The 17,037-nt window shown below is 37.7% G+C and overlaps 3 protein-coding genes, 1 long non-coding RNA gene and 1 pseudogene across 5 annotated transcripts; 3 read left to right on the top strand and 2 right to left on the bottom strand.

The window, feature by feature from the left end:
* The first annotated feature begins 2,298 nt into the window (after positions 1-2,298).
* LOC113285975 (protein DOG1-like 3) lies at positions 2,299-3,474 on the top strand. The gene is made up of 2 exons (XM_026534708.1): positions 2,299-3,162; positions 3,369-3,474. The coding sequence occupies exons 1-2, from the start codon at positions 2,399-2,401 to the stop codon at positions 3,403-3,405; spliced, it is 801 nt and encodes a 266-aa protein (XP_026390493.1). The 5' UTR covers positions 2,299-2,398; the 3' UTR covers positions 3,406-3,474.
* Positions 3,475-5,722: 2,248 nt separating this feature from the next.
* Positions 5,723-9,518, bottom strand: LOC113288624 (probable prolyl 4-hydroxylase 9). 2 transcript variants are annotated; one of them, XM_026537715.1, is made up of 8 exons: positions 8,910-9,518; positions 8,685-8,816; positions 8,396-8,553; positions 7,284-7,386; positions 6,944-7,039; positions 6,398-6,463; positions 6,204-6,323; positions 5,723-6,087 (listed from the first exon to the last, which is right to left on the bottom strand). In XM_026537715.1, exons 1-8 carry the CDS (start codon positions 9,024-9,026, stop codon positions 6,013-6,015), a joined length of 867 nt encoding a protein of 288 aa, XP_026393500.1. In that variant the 5' UTR covers positions 9,027-9,518; the 3' UTR covers positions 5,723-6,012. The 2 variants fall into 2 exon arrangements, with proteins under 2 accessions (XP_026393500.1, XP_026393499.1); XM_026537714.1 differs by having other exon boundaries at positions 8,685-8,822; positions 8,910-9,502.
* A 731-nt stretch (positions 9,519-10,249) lies between these two features.
* Positions 10,250-13,021, top strand: LOC113288623 (protein CONSERVED IN THE GREEN LINEAGE AND DIATOMS 27, chloroplastic-like). Its single transcript, XM_026537713.1, has 7 exons — positions 10,250-10,606; positions 10,729-10,881; positions 11,214-11,291; positions 11,596-11,691; positions 12,322-12,357; positions 12,485-12,654; positions 12,756-13,021. Exons 1-7 carry the CDS (start codon positions 10,352-10,354, stop codon positions 12,916-12,918), a joined length of 951 nt encoding a protein of 316 aa, XP_026393498.1. The 5' UTR covers positions 10,250-10,351; the 3' UTR covers positions 12,919-13,021.
* On the bottom strand, positions 10,808-16,955 carry LOC113288622 (annotated as a pseudogene).
* LOC113288626 lies at positions 13,893-15,931 on the top strand. Its single transcript, XR_003330673.1, has 3 exons — positions 13,893-14,028; positions 14,369-14,564; positions 15,794-15,931. It is a non-coding gene; the product is annotated as an uncharacterized LOC113288626 (long non-coding RNA).
* Positions 16,956-17,037: the final 82 nt, after the last annotated feature.

Below are 17,037 nucleotides of genomic sequence, written 5' to 3' on the forward strand. Positions count from 1 at the left end.
AAGGGTTCATCATGAAGAACCACCTGTTGTGGTCCATCCTATGACGACTCGAGCAAAATCAGGAATTACAAAACCAATTCAAAAGCTTTGTTTGACTGCCACAAAGCATCCACTCTTAGAAGAGGACTTCATGGAACCAACATGCTACTCTATGGCCTGCAAAGATCCTAAATGGATAAAAGCTATGGATGTATATATTAATGCACTGATTCGTAATGGTACATTCTCTTTGGTCCCTTTTCAAGAAGGAATGAATGTTGTAGGTTCGAAGTGGGTTTTTAGAGTGAAACAAAATCCAGATGGCAGTATAAGTCAGCATAAAGCGCGGTTGGTTTCAAAAGGATTCAATCAACAAGCAGGAATTGATTACGGTGAAACATTCAGTCCCGTGATAAAACCGTGCACCATTCGTCTTGTGTTATCTATTGCTGTAATGCAAGGTTGGCCATTAAAGCAATTGGATGTCGAAAATGCATTCCTCCATGGGAACTTGGAAGAGGAGGTCTACATGAAGCAGCCTGCTGGCTATGTAGATCCAAACTATCCACAACATGTCTGTAAGCTGCATAAATCATTATATGGCCTCAAACAGGCCCCACGTGCTTGGTTTTCAAGGCTCAGTGGTTATCTCATAAAGCTTGGTTTCACAGGTTCTATATCTGACAACTCTTTGTTTATATTAAAAACTCCTGACGATATAACCTATGTTCTCATTTATGTGGATGACGTAATTGTAACGGGTTCTAATGCCTCAAAGATTCGGGAGCTGATTGAGTCACTTGGTTCTGAATTTGCTCTGAAAGATATGGGAGATTTATCATTCTTCTTAGGTGTTGAGGTCATCAGGAGTGACAAGACGCTGACTCTTACTCAAAGAAAGTATGTAACAGATCTTTTGAAACGTACAAAAATGGATGGTGTCAAACCTGTGTCTACTCCTCTAGATGCAAATGCGAAAATTCAGAAAGGAGGCACTGAAAGATTCAAGGATCCTACACTCTATCGAAGTGTCGTAGGTGCACTGCAATACTTACATCTTACTAGACCTGACATTTCTGTTGCAGTCAATAAGGTGTGTCAGTATATGCATGATCCTTTTTTTGAGCATTAGGATGTTGTCAAAAGGATACTCAGATATTTGAAAACCACCATAGACTATGGCCTTCATCTTGGTGGCTCTGGTGATTTCTCTCCTCAAGCGTATTCTGATGCTGACTGGGCTGGCAGTCTGGATGATCGTCGTTCGACAAGTGGTTTTTGTATTTACTTTGGAGGAAATCTTATTTCATGGAGTGCTAGGAAGCAGAAAACAGTCTCTAAGTCTAGTACAGAGGCTGAATATCGTGGTATGGAAATTGCCACTTCAGAAATTATCTGGATCCAATCTTTGCTTCAAGAGCTTGGCTTACACATTGCTCCTCCCTTGCTATGGTGTGACAACCTAGGTGCGACTTACCTTGCAGCAAATCCAGTATTCCATGCCCGTACCAAACATATTGAGATTGATTACCATTTTGTCCGTGAAAGGGTTGCAGAAAAGAAGTTGATGGTTAGTTTCATAAGCTCAAAGGATCAGTTGGCGGATATCTTTACCAAAGGCCTTTCTGCGCCACGATTTAATCTTTTGCGAGCCAAGTTGCACGTCAGACATCTCACGTACAACTTGAGGGGAGATGTTAAGCAACAAGCTCAGTCTTTCTAAAGTCAGCATGCAGTTCAGAATGTTAAGCAACAAGCTCAGTCTTTCTAGAGTCAGCATGCAGTTCAGTCATCCTCAGGACTAGCTAACAATTCACATTGAATGCGTGCAACTCGTTCCATTTTCTGTTAGCTATTTTACCGTCTTTTGAACTCTATCTCTGTAACTTCTTATTGTATAATTATTGAATGAAGCTCCACAAGTCAGGTGTGGAAGCTATTCTACCAAAGTCCATATTCTAACTTTTCCCTTCTGACAAACAACACTTGCCACCCTAATTAGAGAAAGAACTTACTTCATACAAAATTTTTATCTTCATTTCCTGTTAAGATCAGTAGCAGTAACGAAGTGGTTGCCATGGTTCTCTGCATGGGGTATTATTAATTTATGCTTTTGGTACCCAATATAAGAAAAAAAAAAAAGAATCCATGATGTGATCTCCCCCTTCTTAACTTACGTGTACGTAAGATAAATCATTCATTTATTGAGTTCCTGCAGATTCACTTCACTTTCTATATTCCAAACTACATACAGCCAAAACCAGCAATCACATGGGCCATGACTGCAACCATGATGCTCGCCTAATTGAAACTCTTGTCTATATTACCATGTATATAGATAAAGATGTAGATAAGACATACACTATTACTTCACTTGTTGTGTGCACTTAGAAGATTCCGTCAAACTTTTCTCGAGTTCATGATGGCAAGCTCATCAGATCAAGTTCAAATCCTTGAATGCTACCAGAACTGGATGATTGAACAACAACAACTTCTTCAAGAGCTCTTACAAGTACGCAGCCAAAAGCCAAACGACGAGCAAGAACTTTGTTGTATCATCGAAAAACTTATCAAACACTTTCAAGAGTATACTAATAGAAGAGCCCAACTTGCAGTAGACAAAGCTTCATCCATTTTCTCACCTATGTGGTGTACTTCCATTGAGAATTCTTACCTATGGTTCGGGGGTTGCAGACCTTCGTTATTGATTCAACTCGTTTACACGCTTTGTGGTTCTCAACTTGAGTCACAACTCAGCGAGCACTTACAAGGAGTGAGAAGAGGCAACTTAGTTGAGTTATCAGCAGATCAACTAAGTCGTGTTAGTGAGTTAAGATGTAGCACAATTCGAGAAGAACAGAGACTTTCAAGGAGGATGGCTGGTTTACAAGAGAATATAGCCGACTCTCCACTCACTAGGTTTGCTAGTAACAACTCAGATGTTATAGAAACCGAGTCCCATATTGAACAAGTTGATCAGGCTTTGGATTCACACTCAAAAGATCTGGCAAGTGTGTTAGTTGACTCAGATAAGTTGAGGATGAATACGTTGAAAGAACTAATAGGCATCTTCACACCATTACAAGCAGTGGATTTTCTGATTGCTGGCAAGAAACTCCATCTTTGTATGCATCAATGGGGCCAAAGGAGGGATCATCTGCATGGACATAGGAAAACGCTAAGGTAGGTTGGTACGTGTTTGTATGCATGTAAAGTTTCACTAGAAGAGAAAAAAACTGTGTCGTTTTCTACTTCAGCAAGTGTGGATAGGTTTTGGTTTTTGCGGAGTGGCAGCACTGTCTGTGCTCCTCCAGTGTAGCTTGTATATATATCTATAGCTAGATGTGGAAAATAAATAAAAGCAGACGTGTTTATATTTCATATGACAGGTCTTGTGGATACATTAGACGGCCACTCCATCTATAAAAACAGAAAAAACAAAGAGAAAAACAAAGCTTTTCCACAGTAGTCTGCACTTTCAATATTAGTACACGCGCCAGCCAAAGGTAAATATTTCATTGTCATAGGAAGGAGCAAGTAATCAGGCATGCACAAACGTTTTGATGCTTATCACCGAAAAACAACATTGAGCCAAATGACACCAACTTAAGACAAGGAATCCAGATTTGGTTGCTTCTGTGGCTGGCAAATGGTTACGTAGTTCATATAAATACTTAGAATCGTAAGAATAGATTTTAAACAATCGGACAAATTAAAGACATTCACCTGCTGAATTCCTAGAATTTTAACAAACAGCCAAACTAGCAATCACATATGGTGACTAGAATGATGCTCTCCTCTATTCCGGACCCTTGTCTGTATTGCTATATATATTGATAACACATACTACATTACTCCATCTGTCGTGCTAGCTCGGCAGAGCTAGACTTCCATCATCTTTTCTAGCGTTTGTGTTTGAGTACTGTTCTTCAAGTATTGGTAATTGTCGGCATATATAAAAAACAGTTCATGATGGCAAGCTCATTGAATCAAGTTCAATTTCGTGTGGATGCTGTCAAAACCAGATGATGCAACAACCACAACTTCTTGTAGAGCTCTTACTAGTGCACAAGTGACGAACGCCAACTTTCTTGTGTCATAGACAGACTCGTCAATCACTGCTACGAACTTGCAGTCACGTGGTGTACATGCATAGAGAATTTGTACTTTTGGATCGGGGGCCTCGTTAATGACTCGACTCGTTTACTCACTCTGTGGTTCACAACTCAATAGTTACTTTCAAGGAGTGACAAAAGGCAACATAGGTGAGTTATCAGCAAGCCAACTCAGTCTTGTTAGTGAGTTACAGTGTAAAACAGTTCGAGAAGAAGAGAGACATTCAAAGAAGATGGCAAGTTTACAAGAGAATAGCTGATTATCCACTCACAAGGCTTGCTAACAACTCGGACGTTTCAGATAAGTCCCATTGAACAGGCTTTAATTGGAATCACAAAACGGTAATAGTCCGATTTGTTAGCAAGCCTAGTGAGTGGATAATCAGCTAAAATCTCTTGTAAACTAGCCATCTTCTTTGAAAGTCTCTCTTCTTCTCGAATTGTTTTACACTGTAAACTCACTAACAAGACTGAGTTGACTTGCTCATAACTCAATAGCATGTGCAGTTTCCCAAAGAAAAAAATTGCATTGTTTTCTACTTTAGCAGGTAAGTTTTGTGCTCCGCGTAGTGGCAGCACTGTGAACTTCTGCAGTTTAGCTTGCATCTATGTGTGGGGTGTTTATAACTATAGATCTTGTCAGATATATAGACGGCCACTCCATCCATAAAAACAGAAAAAATAAAGAAATTTTTATAGAACAAGCCACCCAACATCAAGCATACATTCTTTTCTTCTTCTTTTTTCATAGCACTGCAAGTTTTTTGCTCATCAACCAAAGGTTCCAACATTTAAGATAACAAAATCCAGCATCAGGTAGAAAAAACGTTATAAAAGATGAGGAGTCGGATAAACCTGACAACCCAAACAACTAAAGAGAAATCAGACATACCTGACAACTCAAAAACCAAAAAAACTGCAACTCACCTGAATCTAAAGTACTAACTAGAAGGAAATCCAACTCCAAGACAAGTTATAAAATTTGGCCTTGCAGTATACAAATTGATTGCCCTTGGTCTAAATGTACACCTCGCTTTGCAAGACGAGAAATTCACTTCTCTGCACGCATGACTGAATTTCAGAGAAACAAACTCTTTACATATTTTCCTCCATCTTGCAAGGAAACACCAAGGAATATTATTCTCATGTCTTTCTAAAGATTATTGGTAGTCAAATTCTTACAATACTTTCAGTTATTCTCATGTCTTTCTTCTGGGACTATAACAGGGAGGAGTTGCTAGGACTCCCGCTAAATGTAATGGATATAAGACTGATGCCAGGCCAGTCTATTGCAGAGATAGGTTTTATTGTGCAGCTATCTACCTAACTAGACATGCCTCATTCTCATTCTTATTCTCCGAGAGTCTAATAAAAGGGGAGCTTCAGAAATATCGATATCATTAATTTTGTAGATTGACAAATGCCATCAAGTACCAAGCAATGCACTATATAACTGAGAAAACACAGTAGATTGCAGAAGATAATTTCAAATAAGGTTAATTGAAGGAGGGGGGATGGCAGATGATTTTTGAAAGAGGCTTAAGCGATTGATAGTGCAAAACAAAACATAAACCACTTAGAAAGTAGCAGTCAGCGCTAAAATCATCTGCCAGTCTTTTCTGTTTGGGCGATATGCTCAGAAACCTTTGATAAAATAAATTAAAATTATTCACTGTTTTCAGTGTATTGCCCTTCTTTTTTTCTAATGCACCTAATTAGAAATAAAATAACGACACTTCCCACCCTAATCAAAGAAAGAACTTACATCTTACGGAAATTTATTTTTTACCTTCATCTCCTCTTGAGTTCAGTAGCAGTAAAAAAGTATCGTTATACTATAGGTACCCAATGAGAAAACAAAACTCGTAACGTGATTTTCCCTCTTCTTATTACGTGTACGTAAATATCATTCGTTCATTTATTGAGTCCTGATCCACTTTGTAGCCACCCATTTTTGTCCAATTATCACCGGACAACTCCCATGAAGTGACATCTGCACAAATATGGAAGTGAAAATAGTGTAGAAGCAGAGCTATAGAGAAAGAACATGGAAAACAAAGAACAATGAAAGAGAAAAAAAGACACTTGACTTTGTGCAGAATTGGATACCTGATCAATCGTGCCATTTGGATATAACGAATAAAAGAGCAGGCCATCCCCTCTACGGGGCTTCACTTTTAAGCCAATACATTTTTCATAGTCATAGCCGATATTCATATTCGAACCATTCTGCATTTCAACAAGTAAGAATCTTTAAGTCACTTACTGGGAAAAGTAAAATAAAAGCTTCTAAATTATCTTACCTCGTACGGGAACATTGTTTCACCACCTTCTTCCACATCAGAAAGATATAACAGGAAGGACGCTATCTGCATGAAAAATATGCTTGAGTTCACGATTCTCAACAACAAGAGCATCTCATTGTGATTTATAGAAAAGAATGAGTCTTTAAGAAACTAAGTGTAAGCTAACGGTTCTCACAAAAAATGCATCTCATTGGTTTAAATTAAGGTCTTGAAATTGATTCCTGGACATTCTAGTGAATGGTTAAAGTCTAGATATCATGCTAATGATATTGGAATAATGTACATAAAGTTTGCTTGTCAAAATTCTCAGAAGTAAAACACGCCAATCTCGATTTTCATTTTCCCCATTAGCAATTCCATTCCTTCGAAAGACAATGTAAAGGATTAACCTTTAATTCAAGCAGTTACTAATGAAGCTCTTACCAGGTAAACACCATCCAATTCTAATTATCAAATGAAAGAAATTAGCACCTTCCCGCTTTATGAAAGAGAACAAATAGGGAAGAAATAGAATTAGATATGTGAAACAGAGAGAATAAATACCCTTTGGCTCCTTTGTGGTCCATACTCGGTTGGGTTGAATGAATCATGATGAGATAAATATTTCTGTCCAATCTCATAGCGCAGAACATTGAACGCCTACAAGATGGTGATATCCTCGAATTACTCAGACTACTTCAAAATTCCCGAAAATAAAAGGTAACTAATTCAAAATACATCAGAAATATTACGATAACAACAAGACACTATTATATTACCAATCTGTTTAATCGATTATCAATAATTCAGGATTGTACTGCATGACAGAGTAATGTGATCTTTACGTATACTCGAAGCAACAGATAATATTAATTACACAAGGAAATGTATATTCCAAGATTACCTCGCCATGGCTCCTTGGAAGCATTGTAGCCCTTGCTATTTTTTCCTCAATCTGGGCCAAGGTTCCAGTTGAGTCGCTATACGCACTGAGAAATGTGCCTGAACTGTTATGGAGAAATGTGATACCAGGGTTTAATTTAAGAAATGCAGCAAGACATTCTATAAGAAATGCATATAATAAGAAGCTTTTAGTCATTAAGCTGACATTTGTAAAGGCAACACTAGATATCACAATAAAAAGTACTATAATCAACTGTTTAAAGATATACAAGAACAAAACTGAAACTAGCAGTGAACGCCTTCGATATTTAACAAATAAAATAAGCATGCAATGTGGCGGCCTTGGTTGTTAACTTAAGTAGTGCGAACATTTAACAAAATGGATTTCAGAAACTAACTTCGAGAACGAGGGAGATCTTCGGTATAAACACTATACTTTACGACCAAAATTGTCTAAAATCTTATATAGGTAGTCTAGTCTCATTTTCTTCCAAAGATGAAATATCAGACAGTACACCAAGTCAAATTTATCTAGGAAACCAATTCCATAAGATTAACTTGACATATGTGTAACGTCTCACATTGCCTAGAGAGGGGAGTCTATTCAGTCCATCAGACCCAGCTTGGACTAAACATTCTGCCTTGGCCTCCTTACAGGGGAGCTAGAGATGTCCTTTGATCCAAGTCTCTCAGCAGTGTAGAACCCCATGCCACGATTATACAATGGCCAATGCCAAAAAGGGGTTTAGTGTTGGTGGACATGGGGGTTCTACTCTCTCACAGAATGGTACCAGAGCAAGAAATCCATGTCTATAGGGGGTCAGACTGTAATCTCCCATCTTGCCTAGAGGGGCATTTAGTTGGGTCCTCTGGGTCTGGCTTGGACTTCACATGTTTCCTAAGCCTTCTAGGGAGAGTTTAGACACAGGATTCTGACAGTGTTCACACCAGAGAAATGCCATGTGCCATGAAAATACGGCAGTCAAAGCTGGGTCATATCATCAATATGAGGGTCTGGCTGAGACAATATGATATGCTTACTTGCATGCAGCTGCTTTAATAATAATGATCCTTCGAGTTCAATGTACAAGTGCGGAAAAGAAAACAGTTTACCTTGTTCTTACTCCCTTGGTGTTGTCAGCAGTTTCTCCTTTCCTGAAAGCCAAGCCTGATGGACTAAGACTTTCCTTGGCCTTTTTAATTATGTTGTCACATTGCTCTGCAGTTGCAAAACCAGGATAATAAACAGCACGAGGTTTCCAGCTCAAAACCTGCAACATGTGAGGCAATGCTTATGCAAATCATTGATGCAAGAAGGGCAAGTCAAGAAAGAGGACTACAACCAGCCTATAAAACTAGTTCACAATGTCAAAAATAACAAAATAAGATGATAATAAATTACCTGACAAGGAATGGAAGTAACATAAGAATCCCCAGTATCTCCATTAGGAATTGATTCAAACACTTTATCCTCTTTTTCTTCTACTACAGATTCCTCAAGTATCCTAGATTTAGGTACAACTTCATCAATATCCTGGAACTTTTTAACAAATAAGATCAGCAGCAACACAAATTTAATCCATAACAAAAAAAAAATTAAAAAAAAAAAGTAATTTAAGAAACTTACTTGAGAAAGGAGAACGGATCCAAAGAAACCAGCAAGGAAAAATAGAGTGCATGAAAGTAAAACAATGGGTAATTCTAGCTTTGCTCTGAATAATCCCCCTCTATTCCTTACTTTCATTCTTCAACGAGATTAGACTTTCCGATCTACGCCTCTGTCTCAATCTTTTCTGTCGAGCTTGGAAGATTGATCAAGTCAACTCAAGCTAAAATCACAAACGCGGGAGTTATGTTTTTTTTTTTTCTTTTTCTTATTTTTAAATAAGGTGGGAAGCACAATTTTAGTACTCATTTTAGAGAAAAATGACTTAAAAAAAAACTCATGGGATTAATAAATTATTACTACTACTAAGATTCATGAACAAAGGTAATCTTTTTGTTTATCGACGGACAACTCGAATCAACTGACTAGTGTAAGAGGGATTTTGTCATTTACCAAACGACTTGTGATCTTCGAGACAAAGGATTGGTAATCCCCTATCAAATTGATAACCCCCTATAGCAATTTGGCGTATAAACAATAACTGTATTTTTCGGTTTTTTAAAGTAAATTTTTCTGGTTTGTGTGTAAGAAAGCTCTAGGAGGTTACCCACCAGGCCACCACTACCAGCCACATCTAGAGATATATTTATTCAACCCTGATTTAGAGCTCAGTGAACAAGACTTGCCACCCTGAGATCAGCAGCATTTATAAGTAGTGGGTGAGGAGGATTGATCATTTCTTAATTGGATTTTAACTTTATTCTCTCATTAATCACGTTTGCAACGCCTTACTAAATTTAGATCCATGCCAAATATATATTTAGATTCTCCACATACTAGGCATTTTAAGTGTACTAATCAAGAAAACGTGAGCACACGTACATTAGGAGTAAATAAAGAGCACACTGTTGGCAATTAGCCCCCTAAAAGATGCTTTGTTAGCATCATTTTCAGAGAAGTGCAAAAGCACTTGTCAATCTTTTTGTACAACAATTTGGCTAAAAAATTATAATGCGAAATCCTCAAACTCTTGCCACAATTGGAGATGGATGAAGTTGAGCAGACACCAAATTACACACACAGCGCATACAACTTTACAAGGATACACAAGGTGCACACGCAAAGCACCGTGCAAACTAAACAAAGAGACACACGTCACAACCTCTACCCTTCACTCATTCATCGCCAGCCACAGAAAGATAAATACAAAATGGAAAAATCTACCTTCAAAGAATTTGGATAATACTAATAGAAGAAAAAGAAATTATATATTTGGGCCCTGCAATATTTTCCTCCACGTAAAAGTCTGTATGCTTCCAAATCCAGAGATCACCATATATTTATACTGATCCTTTTAAGTTTGAAGGCCTCTTCTTTTTAACGTCATCAACAACATAAAAGAAAGAGCTACCTAAGTAAACACTTTGTTAACGATACATTTAGTGTATGAAGGGGAAACAGAGATGCTTAGACTGCATACTGCTTGCAGTCTGCAGGTCCCCAATGTGAGGCAACCAAAGACTAGTGGAAGCAACTCTGCTGGCCTTAAGTGGGGATTATTGGGAAGTGGACGGCAGTTCCAGTTGCCGTCGTTGCAGGTAAGGGCCTTGAGAGATGAAACTAATAATGGAAGAGGAAGCAATGGTGGTGCGAGTGGTTTCACTGGACGAAACTGGGATCCAGGATTGGAAATTGGAGTTCCCTTTGACCAAAGACCGGTATGTAGTACACAACTTAGTAACTTACTCTAAGAACCATTTTGTTTCCGCAGAAATGTGCAGTTGTTAGTATATCATGCATTTTTTTATATCATTTGGTTGGTTGTTGGTGACATTAACAGGTAAATGAATACTCATCTCTCAAAGAAGGGCCGATATATTCATGGGGAGAACTGAGTCCAGGCTCTTTTTTCATACGTATTGGAACGCTCTGGTTGATCACCTTCACGGTTCTGGGTGTGCCAATTGCAGCAGCAAGTTTTAATCCCTCCAGCGTAAGCTGATAAAACCTGAAAAGTTCCCGCAATTAAAATTACCATATCAATAAAATGGCATCCACATCTATGGTTATTACATTGAAAATCTAAATTAGATGTAAGAAAAAGAACAATTTCTCAGTCTAACAGGGCAAAGACTCAGAATAATGTACAGCACTAAAGGATGAAATCTTTACACCAAGAGTAGCATGTATCAAATTAAAAAATAACACAGCAACCTGCTTCTACACTATATGGGAATCTGGCCATTAACCGGATTGTCCTAATCAAAATATGACTTTTTATCTTCTATCATAACATACTATATTATTTGTTCTGGAACCTTGCAGGAGCCTCTAAAATTTGCACTAGCTGCTGGAATTGGAAGTCTATTTCTGGTGTCACTAGTCGTTCTGAGGATATACTTGGTATAATTTTCCTTGCATTTTCATCTATTACTCATATAATTTCTAATCTGAGCTTCTAAAGAGAATCAATGCTCAGAGCAAAAATCCCCCCACTCAAATTCTGAAAATAAATGCAATAACATATTGAACACCATACAGACTTTTCAACAATTCGGAGCTCTTGGTTTTAAAAGAAAAATAAGATGAAAATTATTATTTGGAGCCATACATGGTCATTTAAGCTATCCTTTATCTTCGCAGTAATCCTAAAACTCATTTATTGAATGCTTAGCACGGTTTAAACTACTTGTGTTGTTTAATGCAGGGCTGGAGTTATGTCGGGGATAGACTTCTGTCAGCAGTTGTACCCTATGAAGAGAGTGGATGGTATGATGGACAAATGTATGTAAAGCCACCGGAGGTTAGTTATTATCTGCTATAAACTCTTAAGCCCTTTGTTTTCTGAACCGGAAAAAATATAATCTACAATCATAGATTTCATGGAGTACTGTTTAAGAAGGGGGGGAAAGTGTTATATGTACACTGGCAAGGGTATAAGTTAAGTGCTGCAATCACGAACACAGAAGATTACCTGCTCTGCTTTAGAACTCGACTGTGGTTCACCATGTCGCCTCACCTCCTAAACAAGTCCAGGCAGAAAATTAAGGGAAACACAAAATGAACAAGAAATTTTTAATGATTATACAGACAACTATCACAATATATGCACTTGCTTTGGCAACTGCAATCATAAAAGTGCTGATCTTAAAGAACAATGACTAAGAAGTAATAGATACACCTTAAAAACAAGCTAAACAAGAAAAGTGCAGCTTAGTTGATAGAGAAAATGATTTCACAACAACAATAGCAACAAAAGGTCATGTTTCATGGTTAACTTAAAGTTGGGAAGCTGTATAACTTAAACCTTAAATTTGATGAGGTCTACATGCACACAGTCATTACTTGTTTTGTTAATCATTTTCCTGATAACATAGTGAATAAGATCTCTTCCCTTCTTGAGTTTTTCTAATATGAGCATTTTGGGTTACAGATCTTGGCTCGAGACAGGCTTTTGGGCTCTTATAAGGTACTTGCGGTGTTCATGGTTCCTTCATTAGATAGTTGGGCTGAGAACATCTTGTAATTAATATGTTCACTAAATTATTTAGGTATCAACTGTCTCACAAGATTGTATAAAAAATATCTGCATTTAGGTAAAGCCAGTCATCAAGTTGCTGAAACAGACACTAGTCGGCACTGGCGCAGTGCTTGTATCAGCCGTGTTTCTGTTCGCCTTTGCTGCACCAGTGCAAGATTTCTTTCATACAAGATTTTCTGATCAATCAAATTTACCAACTTCAAACATATCAAAATCCAACATCAGGTAACAAATCTATAGTGTTGTTTTATGCTCTAAAGAACATTGAATGTCAAGCTCTTACAATAGTTTTGTTTTTCCTCGTGTCTTTCTTGTGGAAACCATAGAAGGGAAGAGTTGCTAAGCCCTCCACTAGATGTGAAGGATAACGATGACCTAGCAGCAGCTGCTGCTAAGGCCGCTGATGGCCGGCCAGTCTACTGCAGGGATAGATTTTACCGTGCATTAGCAGGTGGTCAATACTGCAAATGGGACGATCTACTAAACTAGTGCACAAAATAAACATGCACCATTATCATTGTTATTCTCATATAGTGTAATATAATATGGAAGCTTCATAAAATATCATATAATTATTTTTGTGGATCGACTAGATTGTTAGTATCAAAAAGCATCTGGTACAAAATATACCTTAAATGATAGAGAAACAAGTATTACAGATAACACAGCAGATTATACTAAACAATTTCAAATAAGAGCCACTGAAGCAGAATAAATTGGTAAATAACTTTGAATGAGGATTGCAGCATTTTATAGTGAAACAACAAAGGACGCTAGAAAGTAACAGGCAGCTGCACATTCTGCTCAGCAATATAAGAACCACTGAAGCAGAATAAAATGGTAGATAATTTTGAATTAGGATTGCAGCATTTTATAGTGAAACAACAAAGGACGCTAGAAAGTAACAGGCAGCTGCGCATTCTGCTCAGAAATATAAGAACCACTGAAGCAGAATAAAATGGTAAATAATTTTGAATTAGGATTGCAGCATTTTATAGGAAACAACAAAGGACGCTAGAAAGTAACAGGCAGCTGCGCATTCTGCTCAGCAATATTTGACTAAGATGAGATGATTTCTCATGGGTTGTTTTTTTTTTAATAAATTGTCTGGAAGCGCCATCAAATGTCAATAAGAAAATCTAGTAGCTGAAAACCAATAAATACCACCAAATTACAAAGAAATTCTTACCCATTTCAACTCACTTTCAGAAGTCGTGGTGAAAGTAGAGAGCACATTGTCAGGTTGTGACAATTCCTAGCCAGATGGTGATACGAGCTTGAGGAGTAGGGATTTTTCCCCTAAGAATCAATAATTCCATACAAGGAAGCAGCTCCTTTTGTTCTCCTCAAACAAGCTTCTTGCACCAGCGGAAAATATTTAACAGCTTTGCTTCAGCAATATCCTTAACTGTCCGTTTCGTTCTCTTTGCATCTTCGAGATCTAGACTTCTATACGCGAGTGTTAGCAAATACATTGCGGGATGAAGTCTCCTGCACACAGCACATAGCAAGTCTTTTTGGTAACAAGGATAAGTAGTATTGCAAACTTCAATGCCGGAGAAATTCCTGCATCCTAAAACTTATCCTTCCGCATCTCAGGTAAAAAGTAAAAAAAAAAAAACATCCTTAAACAAAGTTAATGAGTTTCTAATTGAGACACTGGATGATTTAACTGTCACTGTGATCTATTAAAGCAAGTACAGATGCCAGTTTAACTTACTGCTCAGGCTGTTCAAATTCATTAAAGCTGTCCCACTGTCTCTGGCAGGGAACTGTCTTGCCTTTTTTATCTCGGCCAAATGTTTCTACATACCAACCCCCAATATCATGCATGTGGCATCGGGGCTCGAATAGCCAAAATCTGGAAAAACAACCTCACATGAGCTTTTTGATATCAGTAGGACAGATACCAAACACTAAATCAGAATTTATATTTCAGGATACAGGTTGCCGTTTATAAGGAAACTGAGATACACACCATTAAAGCCCGGAACATTGACGTAGAGCATCATGACTAGCATGAAAACAACAAGAAGTCCAAACAAAGATCCCGAGATGGATGGAAGGGGTCCCCATGGTCACATTCCATACAGTATACTCAGTGTAATACTAACCAGTATCAACCAAGCATTGAGGTGGGGTACCTTTTCTATATAACCCAACAATTTCTAAGAGATGATTTCTTTACGCCTAAGCAACTAGAAAACTCTAAAACAATGCAAATTTGGTCAAATTCGATTCACACGACTTTCAGAAGTATCTCGACAATTACAGTTGAGAAAACTCTGAAATGCAGTTGCACTAGCAAATAACGTTGGGAGATAACACTAACAATTACATCAGATGAGTTTAACCTGAATTTCTCTGAATGGTCCCACATCCACAGTATATCAACTCAGAAGACAGAGGATCACTATTCTAAGTCTGACTAAAAATCCTGATGTGGAGGATGCTATATGCTTCTTAGACATGAGAAAAGATACAGATATGACCATCCAAGATACACACACACACACACACTCGCACAAACATCAAGTGAATTACTTATCTGGATATAGAATGAAATAATAATAAAATATAAACTTACTTGCTAGGAGGCAAACAGGCTCTGCTGCATCTACATTCGCATGGAGAAACTTCCTTTCCAGCTTGATACCAATGCATGTGCTTCACCTGAACCAGTGCAGACGGGTTCATGAATGAGCTAATGACTTTGGTAGCATCTATGGCAGGAACTAACTTCCAGCTCGACTTCATATCCCTTAGTGATGCTAGTTAACATAAACTACTATACGCACTATTATGCATTTTCACCAGAAAAGGTCCACTAAAGTCATGTAGTTTATAAACCCACCAATTACTTCCAGTCAACTAAATCCAGTTTCACCCTTTTATCTAGTATATGGGAAATGAAAGTAACAAACATATTCAAGGAAAATAATACGAACCATCAATGTTCTATGTTTCATAATCACGTGAGTTTGTCTACCACTATTATTGTAGACATAGCAGGATCCTTCTTCGCAGTTATTTCCTAGACCAGCTATTGTTCCCAAAAGAATCTTCGATGCTGAAGAATTACTAGAAGATGAGTTCATAGAAATCTCTGACCTAACATACAGTGGACATTCTTCTGAACTGAGAAAAACATGTATATGATCTTCGTCATCTTCGTTTTGAATTCCATCAGTACAAGTTTTTGGAGGTATCCTACTAGCCACCGCAACCACTTTTCCACCAATATGCAATTCTAAATCTTTATAAACATCTGATGTCCTGTCAATACAAGGCCTCGTTTCCATCTGCAGAGTTTCTTGATTTTCAACTTGTGAAGAATAATTGCTGACGCTCATATCTTTAACAGATTGACACAGGTTGGAGCCATCAAATGCAAAAGAACTCAACTTTTCATAGCACGACTGTGCTAATTCAGGACGCTTATTAACAATACATACAATTCCAAAGAGATCACGACCAGAAACTAAGTGAAGCACATCTGGGGTTCCATATGCAGATCTCTCCTCAGCTTCAAAACATTCAGGAAGATGATCCAAAGATTCAATATAAGGCCCATAATAAGCTGCACGTACAGCTGAGTAAAATTCACCCTCCAGTACATCAAAGTAGCCTGTTCCAACAACAACTTTCTCCTGTGAAACAATGTCATTGATAGCATATCTGTACCAACGTAGCCATTCAACTACTTCCATCTCATTTGACATTGAATCATCAGACTCCTATATGAACATAGGTGAACCTTGCCTGGAGACTTTCTGTATAACCTTTCTTTGAGAGAACAGATACATATCATAGTGAGCTCTCTTCTCTGAATCTGAAAGAATCTACAACACAGTAGATAAATGTAGTTTAGATTCTTCCTTTAGCTATACTCAGAAAACATCTACAATAACACATAACTATTGGAAGCACCTCATGAAATATAACTTCCAGAGACCAACACACACATTCCATATTGATATTTCTGGATAATTGAAGTAAGAGCAGTACTATAAGCCACTGCTTAAGCCGACTAAGATATTAGTGCTCAATTTTGTATTTTAGGGTCTATAGCATATCCTATCAAGCAAAGGGATACATATTATTTTGAATTTTTACACCAAAAATGATGAGTTTGACCTAATAAAAAGATAATTCACAAACCAATTCCAGTAAAATTACTTATAGTCATCGATTCAACAAACAAATTACCTCATAAGCGGCAAGAATTTGAACAAATCGTTGAGAGGAAGCTGGATCAGAAGAACCACCTACTAAATCAGGATGAGTTTCTTTGGCTAATTTTCGAAATGAAGCTTTGATTTCATCAAAACTGCTATTCTCTGAAACCATTAATATCTCATAAGCATTTTCTCCCGCGAAATTATTATTCCCACCATCAGAACCTGTACTGAACCACCGTTTTCTTCTACTATCACTGTTACTAATTATAATCACCCTAAAGACGGGATTTGTAGGTCGGATTGTCATTTTGATTTGGATTTTCTGGATGAAAAAGTCTGAATTGAAGAAAGATTTGGCTTCAGTTGTATTTCATTTTCTCGGGAAAGAGTGTGTTAAAAGAGTTAAGACAACTCTTTGGTACGGTTC

Source organism: Papaver somniferum, chromosome 6, assembly GCF_003573695.1.
Source record: "Papaver somniferum cultivar HN1 chromosome 6, ASM357369v1, whole genome shotgun sequence".
Classification (NCBI taxonomy): domain Eukaryota; kingdom Viridiplantae; phylum Streptophyta; class Magnoliopsida; order Ranunculales; family Papaveraceae; genus Papaver; species Papaver somniferum.